The 10,917-nt window shown below is 41.0% G+C and overlaps 2 protein-coding genes across 2 annotated transcripts; both read left to right on the top strand.

The window, feature by feature from the left end:
* Window positions 1–443: 443 nt before the first annotated feature.
* On the top strand, window positions 444–2,586 carry LOC124702071 (tropinone reductase homolog At5g06060-like). The gene is made up of 5 exons (XM_047234170.1): window positions 444–540; window positions 634–841; window positions 1,559–1,775; window positions 1,887–1,993; window positions 2,290–2,586. The coding sequence occupies exons 1-5, from the start codon at window positions 449–451 to the stop codon at window positions 2,476–2,478; spliced, it is 813 nt and encodes a 270-aa protein (XP_047090126.1). The 5' UTR covers window positions 444–448; the 3' UTR covers window positions 2,479–2,586.
* Window positions 2,587–3,966: 1,380 nt separating this feature from the next.
* On the top strand, window positions 3,967–8,799 carry LOC124702068 (tropinone reductase homolog At5g06060-like). The gene is made up of 5 exons (XM_047234166.1): window positions 3,967–4,109; window positions 4,225–4,432; window positions 5,132–5,348; window positions 5,462–5,568; window positions 8,469–8,799. Exons 1-5 carry the CDS (start codon window positions 4,018–4,020, stop codon window positions 8,655–8,657), a joined length of 813 nt encoding a protein of 270 aa, XP_047090122.1. The 5' UTR covers window positions 3,967–4,017; the 3' UTR covers window positions 8,658–8,799.
* The last annotated feature ends 2,118 nt before the right edge of the window (window positions 8,800–10,917 follow it).

The following is a 10,917-nucleotide window of genomic DNA, read 5'->3' as shown; positions in this document are numbered from 1 at the left end:
CCACTGGTTTTGGGCTTTGATTAATAAAAAGCGAGCCTCTTAGAAAAAAAAAGCGGATTTTGTACGGTGTTCATATCGATAGCGAGAGTGTGTGCGGTAACTTTATCAGTTTCAAGATCTAACCCAACGATTTAATCTTTGGAACGTGCTCGTGGAGGTATGATCTGCATCCGTGCGTTTGTAACGGTGATCGATGAGTGTGCTTTTGTACTTTTCGCAGCCCACGGCACAGATGTCGCCTATGATAGAACCGAGACATCATGCGTGAGAACAACATCCACCGCTGACCCATCTCAAAAAAAAAAAAAAACATCCACCGCTGGCCGCTGTGTCCAAGTCCGGTCGTTCCATCTGTGTCACGGCGGGGCTTGTATTCCCAACGAGCCACGCCGTGCGAGTGCGACTCGTGTCATCCAGCGACCCGATCGTTTTTCCGCGCTAGGAGGACATGGCCGCGGTAGGAGCCCACGGCGACAGTGCGGGGAGGTGGTCACTACACGGCAGGACGGCGCTCGTCACCGGCGGCACCCGCGGCATCGGGTACGAACCCCTCCAACCTCCCTTTCTCCGCCGCCGTAGCCTCTGGATAACGTTCTTTATTTTTTCGGCGGCGCCCGCGAATTTGTCGTACAGGCGCGCGGTGGTGGAGGAGCTGGCGGCGCTGGGGGCGGTCGTGCACACGTGCTCCCGGAATGAAGCCGAGCTCGGCGAGCGCTTGAAGGAGTGGGAGTTCAAGGGATTGCGCGTCACTGGCTCCGTCTGCGACGTCTCCGTGCGCGACCAGCGGGAGCTGCTGCTCCGCGACGTCGCCGGCAGCTTCGGCGGCAAGCTCGACATCCTCGTAAAACATCCATATCCTCTCCCAGTCTCCCCGATATTCCCCACAAGACTTTCATTCTCTCTTTGATCTGTTACCAACTACACCTTATTCCACCATCTTAATGGTTACGGAATTCAGGCTTGGAACCTAGTAGTACTAATTAGCTCTCCTTACCCCTTCTTAGCTTTATCGCAAAATCTGCATGTTTTCTTCAGTTTATGTGTGCATTGCACACTAGTGTATATCGAAACTGCTTATAGTGTTCAGTAGATCAGAGTTTGTGCCAGAAAAGAGAACTGCACACTGCTTCTGAATATTAGCTCTTGCTTTGTCATGAGTGAACGAGTTCAGTAGTTGAATTGTGAACTTGGAACATTGCTTGGTCATTATCAGGAACAAGTTAAGGACAGAGTAACACAACGTTGTGGGCTTTGGTAATGTGTTATATGCCAACGTGTTTTGGTAAATCTTCAAAATTGCCGTGAAATAGTAGCAATATCGACCTGCAATTTTATTTACTCCCTCTGATCCAAATTACGTGTGTCAGGTTCAATAAACCTAGACAGATTTTAGGCGAAATTTGGTCTAAATCTGCGACGGTTAATTTGGATCGCAGTGAGTATAGCTTTACTTTTCCACCTTTGCGTTACTTGTCAGATATAATTATGTTTGCAACTTCCACAGCCTGATTGTTGTAGGTGATCTCTGCCTTACTCTCTCTACCATTTGGTTCTTCAGGTGAACAGCGTAGGCACACACCATACAAAACCAACAACTGAATACTCGGCAGATGAATACTCGTTCATAATGGCCACAGATCTTGAATCTGCATATCATTTGTGCCAACTTGCACACCCTCTTCTCAAAGCGTCTGGGTCAGCCAGCATTGTTTTCATGTCATCGGTCTCTGGAGTGGTAGCCATATCTAGTGGCTCCATTTATGGTATGACAAAAGGTAACTACTTCAACTTATTTCTCAATGTGTTTTTGTTCCTATGGGTGGTTAGGTGAAGATGATAACATGATGGATCGATCATTGTTGGTTCTTGCCACCGATGCTTTTTAGGTGCCATGAACCAGTTAGCCAAGAACTTGGCTTGTGAGTGGGCGAAAGATAGTATCAGAACCAACTCTGTTGCTCCATGGTATATCAAGACTTCACTTGTGGAAGAAGTAAGGGTCCTACTTATATGATTGTTCGTCGGAACTATCTTGTACTTATTTTTGTTGCCTGCAATGTTCATACTTAGGAATGAATTGTTCATCCGTTATTCTTATACCTGATTTTAGGCCGCATTGTGTTGTAAATAATGAACAGACAGACCTAGGTGATGTATATCTTGCTTCAAAGCTTACACCTTATTGATTACAACCTCTGCGCCATGTTTCGTCATAGATGCACCAAGGAAATGAAAACTTACATGAAATTTCTTCTGTCATCCTTTGCGTTTTCACGTGCTGGTGTGCAGGACTTGGCGAAAGAGGAATTCGTGGATAGCATCGCACAGAGAACTCCAATGAGGCGTGTGGGAGAACCGGAAGAAGTATCATCACTGGTTGCATTTCTCTGTATGCCCTGTTCGTCTTACATCAGCGGCCAGACGATCTCAGTTGATGGCGGCATGACCATAAATGGCTTCTATCCAACAAAGGACTAGCAGGAGCACGATGGTTCAGACTTCAGAATAAAACGTCATACTCTAGGAGTGCAAGTGTAACCTGTATGTGAAGCTGAACTCACGTTGAGATGGTTCGGCAGAAATAAGGAAAAAATGACGCCTGTGATTTATATCCAATGGTTGAAAAGCTTGAGTGCGGTTTAAGAAAAAATAGTAACACTTTGATCTGAAGGATCTTTAATGTAACAATCAATGGAATTTTATTTTCCATTTTCATGTCAAATCATAAAATAAATAATAAACTCAAATGCTACTAAATTCAGACAATGTATTTTCTTCGTTTCATATACAACATGTCTCTAACTTGAATATTCAAATCTTTGACCCAGTTATCACCATTGATTCAAATCCCTAAGAATTTTTCATGTGAAAGTTGTTTGGTTCACACGATTAGGGTTCCTATGGATTTTTTTCTAAGGTTTATCTTGCACTATATGTTTGGAGATTTTTTTTCATCTACTCACTCATCATCATCATGGTGTTTATTATTATTATTATTATTATTATTATTATTATTATTATTATTATTATTATTATTATTATTATTATTAGTACCTGCCGGCGGAGCTCTGCACCGATCCTTCAATCTATGACACACCTAGCGCGACATCGAGAATGATCCGAGGAGGAAGTCAGGATTCCTCGGCGACCGGGACTACCCATTTGATGAACCTCCGACGCATGCGCGCCCTCCTGCGCCTCCTCGTTGAACACAACGGTCGTCTCCTCCTGCGCCTCCCCAAGACGACGACACGCTGGCATACTACAATGAGGAAGCCAAGGATGACACAAACGACTTCATCGGCCGCGTCTTCCACGCCTGGCAGACGGCCATGGCTGATGGCCGGGACTTCCAACTGCCGGATACCATGTCCAACGAAGAGATAGCGAGGCTCAGCATCCTCGTGTCGGAGATGAATTGACTGGTGCGTTCGCCGCTGCCCTGGTACGCCAACGACATCATGCCGCCAGGCCTCACGGAGGATGAGGCCCTCCAACTGGCGCTGCAGAACTAGGCCCCGCGCCCGCCGCCACCTTCACCTCCTCTGTTGAACCTGTGAGCTGCTCCACCTTTACCACCGGCAACACCGGCGTACATTCCGCCAGTTGCCAACTAGTGGATTTCGTCGTGCTCGGCGACGACGACGAGAAAGAGTATGCTAGGGTAGCAGGCGATACATGGGGCTTTTAGTTTTATTTTTTATTTTCCTTTATTCACTATGTAAATTATGTTTCTCTTCAATAAATGCAAAATCCTAACTTTTTCTGTATCATGCCGCTAGAGCACCCGAAGCACTATTTGGAACGACGCAAACAGTCCGTTGGAGATGGCCTCACGCGTGAGAACAACATGCACCGCTGAGCGCTCTGTCCAAGTCCGGTCGTTCCATCTGTGTCACGGCGGGGCCTGTACTCCCAAGGAGCCACGCCGTGCGAGTGCGACCGTGTCACATGGCGCAACCACATCAAAGTGTGGGGCGCCAGCTACCCGATGGTGTTTCCGCACTAGGAGAGGAGATGGCCGCACCAGGAGCCCACGGCGACAGTGCGGGGAGGTGGTCATTACACGGCAGGACGGCGCTCGTCACCGGCGGCACCCGCGGCATCGGGTACGAACCCCTCCAGCCTCCCTCTTCTCTGCTGCCGTGCCGGCTTCTGCCGCCGCCGTAGCCTCTGGATAACGTTCTTTATTTTTTCGGCCGCGCCCGCGAATTTGTCCTACAGGCGCGCGGTGGTGGAGGAGCTGGCGGCGCTGGGGGCGGCCGTTCACACCTGCTCCCGGAAGGAATCCGAGCTCGGCGAGCGCTTGAAGGAGTGGGAGGCCAAGGGATTCCGCGTCACCGGCTCCGTCTGCGACGTCTCCGTGCGCGACCAGCGGGAGCTCCTGCTCCGCGACGTCGCCGACAGATTCGGCGGCAAGCTCGACATCCTCGTAAAACATCCATATCCTCTCCCAGTCTAGCTCCCCCATATTCCCCAGAGGACATTCATTCTCTCTTTGATCTGTCTTTCATTCTCTCTTTGATCTGGTACCAGCTGCACGTTATCCCACCATCTTAATCGTTACGGAATTCAGGTTTAGAACCTAGTAGGAGTACAAATTTAGCTGTCGCTCATTATCCCTTAGCTTTATCGCAAAATCTGCATGTTTTGTTCAGTTTATGGGTGCATTGCATAGTATTGTGTATCGAAACTGCTTACTGTGTTCAGTACATCAGAGTTCGTGCGAGAAAAGAGAACTGCATAGAACCTATGACCATGTTATTATTGGTGTTGGAATATTAGCTCTTGCTTTGTCAGGAGTGAACGAGTTCAGTAGTTGAGTAGTGAACTTGGAACATTGCTTGGTCATTATCAGGAACAAGTTAATAAGGAGAGTAACACAGCGTTGTGGATTTTTTGCTTGGGTAATGTGTTCCAGTTACCTTGAACATTTGCTACAACATGTTTTAGTAACCCTTCAAAATTGCCGTGAAATAGAGTAGCAGCATCGACCTGCAATTTTATTATAGCATTACTTTTCGGCAACCTTTGCGTCACTTGACAGGTACTGTATAATACTGTTTGCAACTTCCACAGCCTGACTGGTGTGGGTGATCTCTGTCTTACTCTCCCCCATTTGGTTCTTCAGGTGAACAATGTGGGCACAAACCGTGCAAAACCAACCACTGAATACTCGGCAGATGACTACTCGTTCATAATGGCCACAAATCTTGAATCTGCATATCATTTGTGCCAACTTGCACACCCTCTTCTCAAAGCGTCTGGATCAGCCAGCATCGTTTTAATATCATCGGTCTCTGGAGTGGTAGCTGTATCTAGTGGCTCCATTTATTGTATGACAAAAGGTAACTGTGCTGCAACTTATTTCTCAATGTGTTTTTGTTCCTATGGGCGGTTAGGTGAAGATGATAACATGATGGATTGACCATTTTTGGTTCTTGCCACCAATGCTTTTTAGGTGCTATGAATCAGTTAGCCAAGAACTTGGCATGTGAGTGGGCGAAAGACAACATCAGAACCAACTCTGTTGCTCCATGGTACATCAAAACTTCACTTGTGGAAGAAGTAAGGGTCCTACTTATATGATTGTTTGTCAAAACTATCTTGTAGTTATTTTGGTTGCCTACAATGTTCATACTTAGGAACGAATTGTTCATCCGCTATTCTTATATACCTGATTTTAGGCTGCATCGTATTGTAAATAATGAACAAACAGACATATGTGATGTATATATGTACCTATATAAAGGTCGAAGGCCTTTGCTAGCTCCTCAGAGATCGGAGCACTATTCATGGTGTAGTGTACCATGAATAGTGCTCTGGTCTACTTTTTTGACTTTTTTTTTATAGTAATTCGTCGGTAGAAATATTCAACATTCCTAGTAACTTATCGCGTGCCGATGTTAATTATGAAATATATGTACCTATATAAAGGTCGAAGGCCTTTGCTGGCTCCTCAAAGATCGGAGCACTGTCAATGGTGTAGTGTACCATGAATAGTGCTCTGGTATACTTTTTTGACTTTTTTTTTTGTAGTAATTCGTCGGTAGAAATATTCAACATTCCTAGTAACTTATCGCGTGCCGATGTTAATTATGGAATATACAGTTAACTAACTAATAGTAATTCTTTCACGGTACATTTTCTGCGACGGTAATTTCTCAAGGTGCACAAACATATTTTTACACGAATTTTCAGCCTCAACCATAGTTCTAGACGGTAATTACCCGCCAGTAATTCTTCACTATTGCATAATTTCTTGGGAGGTAACTTTCTAAGTCCGCTACCTATTTCATCCGGAAAAAATACTGCCATTTTCTTCTATAGCAACCCCTGAACGCCGCTTCTTTAAGTCGGCCAAAGTAGTTCTGCCTTTTGCATGGTATCTCCCGAAAATGACTCGCTCTGTTATCCGTCACACCTTCTAACTGAAGCGAGTTGTTTTCCTCGCTTCGGCCACCGCATCTACCATATAGTGCTATTAGCATGCTACTGTATTTTTTTTCCATCGCCCTACGATCATGTGGTGTTTTTTGTACATACTACCCTCTTTTTTCACTCCATCGGGATTACCTAGCTATGGACGCTAGAAAAAAATGAATCATGAGTTCATGACGCTACATTACCACTTTTACGTTCTTTGAATAGTGCTACCAAACAAGCATTTTTATAATACTTTAGTAACCCAGATATTGTAGTACTTCTACAATAGTATAACCAACAGTCTCACAGCAAAGAGCGCGCCATGCCACCACGCCAAATTCCTAGTCTCTCTTTATTGGCGAGTTAAAATCAAATGGTGTTGCATATTTATACCAAACTATTTTACATCATAAATCATCTTGTCACAAATTGAGTGCAATTCTCTTATGATACACCCTTCGATATATTATGTTTAAAATGATCTTGTGTGTATAGCCATAGAATTATTAATGCAATCATGCTCTTATATATGTTGGTATATAAATTGTTATACAATTCCAATATTTTGGTTGAAAAATATTGGAATTGTATAACAATTTACAGTGCATTATACACTTTATCGTTAGAATACAAAATCAATATCATTAGATACATCAAGAAAGTACTGTCATGATATCTATTTTTTGTAAATTATATGATATCTATAAAAAAATTGTAGCTGTTGATGGGTTTTCTATAAAAATATAAGCTTTGTTTATTGATATAGATGGTTATCTTTATTGAAAACAACCAATCCGACGACACTTAAATACAAAATACGAAAGCTTATGGTTGTATTTTATACAATAAAATCAATATCGTTAGATACAAAAATAAAATATAAATTGTAGTTGTATTTTATACTTTTTTATTGATTTTGTATTTTATACACTTAAAGTACATTCTTGATGTATCTAATGATCTTGTGGGTATTTATTTACAGTGTATTATACACTTTATCTGACCAACTTAAAGTCTCATAGTGCATTATAGTAATGTGTATGTTCCCTTGTCACATGATAATTAAATGTAGACACAATTCAGTAGAGTGTTCTGGAGAGTGTAGGGTAGTCATACGCACATGCGTCCTGTCTGTACTTGCTATCGAATCACGGCACAACAAAATGCATGCCTACCTAGTAGTTATTAATTGTTTGTTTGATTATTTTTATTTAATTTTCAGAAAATGTATACTAGTTTAAGGTTCAAGTTGTGCACCCAATGAAAAGATATAGATGGTTATCTTTATCGAAAACAACCAATCCGACGACAATATTTGTACTCATATAAGATAATTACGATATATCGCACCAAAATTAGGAGCATCCTATTATATTAATTGCTTGCCATGCTATTATGGTACAGCCGAGAGTTGGTGGATAACACGTTTTTTCTAAGTCAAACCACGTAAAATTTAACCAAGTTTTTAGGACAAATTATTAACATGTATTCTCTCCGGTCCTTTTTAATTGACTTAAATTTAGTACAAAGCTGTACTAAATCCGAGTCAACTAAAAGAGACCGGACGGAGTACAATACAAAATCAATATCGTTAGATACATCAAGAATGTACTTTTGTTATGATATCTATTTTTTTTGCAAATTATATGATATCTATAAAAATTTGTATTTGTTGCTGGGTTTTCTATAATAAAATATAAGCTTCGTTTATTGAAATGGAGAGAGCATGATAATTCTTCGCACAAGCTACACATGCAACAGGCCACAACTAATGATGATACAGGTTGCATCCAGCTTGGTCGTATCACCGCTTTAAGTTCAACTAAGATCACAGTTGTTAATCACACGGAAGGGAATTACTGTTGGTGTTATTTATATTCAGGGTGTAAACTTATGTGCCATTAGACTAGTCTTGCTTCAAAGCTTACACCTTATTGATTACAACCTCTGCGCCATGTTTCGTTATAGATGCACCAAGGAAATGAAAACTACATAAGATTTCTTATATGTTATCCTTTGCCTTTTCCTGGGCTGGTCTGCAGGATTTGGCGAAAGAGGAATTCGTGGATAGCGTCGCACAGCGAACACCAATGAGGCGTGTGGGAGAACCGGAAGAAGTATCATCACTGGTTGCGTTTCTCTGTATGCCCGGTTCGTCTTACATCACCGGCCAGACGATCTCGGTTGATGGCGGCATGACCATAAATGGCTTCTATCCAACTAAGGACTAGCAGGAGTCCTGAAGCTGCACGATGGCTCAGACTTCAGAATAAAACGTGATATTCTATGAGTGTAAGTGTAACCTGTATGTGAAACTGAACTCATGTCGAGAGGGTTCGTCAGAAAGAAGAAAAAATTGACCCGTGTGATTTATATTCAATGGTTGAAAAGCTTGAGTCCGGTTTAAGACAAAAATAGTAACACTTTGATCTGGAGGATCTTTAATGTAACAATGAAATGGAATTTTATTCTCCATTTTCATGTCAAAACATAAAAGAAATAATAAACACATGCCTCAATGCAGACGATTATTTTCTTCGTTTCATATACAATCTGTCTCTAACTTGAACATTCAAATCTTTAACCCAGTCATCACCATTTTTGTTCGGTGTCCAAACTACTCAGGGCTTGTTTGATTAAAAAATCAATAATTTTGGAGGATTCTCTAAGAATTATTCATGTGAAAGTTGTTAGTTTCACACGATTAGGATCCCTATGGATTTTTTTCTACGGTATATCCTGCACTATTGTGTTTGGAGATTTTTTTTTCCATATACTCATTCATCTTCTTATAATTATTTATTTTTCTATGGTGTTTCAATTTTTTGTGTAAATATTGTAATTCACCAATCCTATGGGACTAGTGATCATTTACGTTAGGATATTATAGAAAGAATAAAATGCACTAGAGGTCCTAAAACCACATAAAGTGTGTCGGCTCAGCCCTATAAGTGCAAAGATGCACATCTAAGTCTTCAAATATGGCTAAGTAGTCATAAATATTCTAATTTTTTTAAAATATATTATTGAGCCTCATCCGCTAAAATTATAGTACAGAGTATTTGTAAACCCTGGTACAACATGCCTAGGCTTTAGAAAAGCTGTGGATTTTTTGAACTATGGAAAATCAAAAAGCAACAACATCGTGGAAGGGATCAATAGGGCGTTGGATGGAGGAGGAGAGTTGATCTCACGTTGGGGGAAGAGAGAGAAGGACCACTAGACCAGACAAATAATTATTTGGCCCTTTTTTGCATTTTTGTATCAGCATTAACTTACGTGGCAATAGTAAAAAAATCATTCGGTCTACTGAAATTTGGATAAGACCCACATGCAAATAATTACAGTCCGTTTGGATGCAAAATATATTTAAAGCATCTGATAACACCTTAATTCCTAAATATACTAAGATTTTAAATAATCCAAGATGGTTGACAATGATAAAAGCTACAGTATAAAAACTGTGGTGTGTTGGTGGCACATTTTTTTCGAAGTATTGAAAAATGAGGTTCTAATATTTTTTGGAAAATAGATGATTGGGTGCATTCGCCAAAATTATAGTATTTGCAAACCCTGATACAACATGCTTATGCTTTAGAAAAGCTGTGGATTCCAAACTATGGCATGTAACATACTTTCCATCAAAATAACCCTTAACCACATTTAGAATCTATCACTCAAAGGATTTACAGTAAAAAAAATTGAAGGATTCAATTCCTTAACTTTTTTCTTCTAATTATTGTTTGATTTGTAGGATTGAATTCCACATGATTTTTGTCGAAGCAATCTTTGCATTACATTTCATAGAAAATCAAAAATCCACTCAAAAGTCAAAATATCTTATTTAGAGTTCTTTATTTTTTTGTGATGGAATCAAACAAGTTTCAATGCATATAAAATTAGAGCCCTTTTTTTTGCCAAATTTTGAAACTCCAATTTCCGAATCTCGAAAAAATCTTCCCAATAATAGATATTTATTCCCAGATTGTACGCCCGAAATTTTAAACATGTTGCATTTTGGGAATACAATAAATTTCCAACCAAAAAGAGAGTGTTTTACTCCTACATACAATCAAAATTTGTTTTTTTTCTATAGAGCAAAACAGAACGAATTTTGTACTCCGTACCAAAATTCCGCATTATATTATACGGACCATGTATACATATTCCTGAAATAAAATTTGAATTTTTGTGAACTTACAAGTACAATTTTCATAAATTTCAAAATAAGGGCACCAGTTAGCTCGAGTGCTGCAAATCCGTGTCCATCAAAGAGGTCATCAATACGTTTCTATTTCTAGATCGTGTTACATGTCCGGTGGTAGTTGTGGCACCGCAATGCAACTGGAGATGCAATTTTGTCCCAGAAAAATCACAAATGGGTCAAACGAGTCTACCATGTCCAGTTTCATCCGTGCTGATTGTGCACGGCACATTTCCGCTGGTGCTCATCGGTTTGTGAACAGATAAAAGGGCAGGAGCCGAAGAGAG

Source organism: Lolium rigidum, chromosome 3, assembly GCF_022539505.1.
Source record: "Lolium rigidum isolate FL_2022 chromosome 3, APGP_CSIRO_Lrig_0.1, whole genome shotgun sequence".
NCBI classification, from domain to species: domain Eukaryota; kingdom Viridiplantae; phylum Streptophyta; class Magnoliopsida; order Poales; family Poaceae; genus Lolium; species Lolium rigidum.
This window is presented reverse-complemented; position numbering and strand designations above follow the sequence as displayed.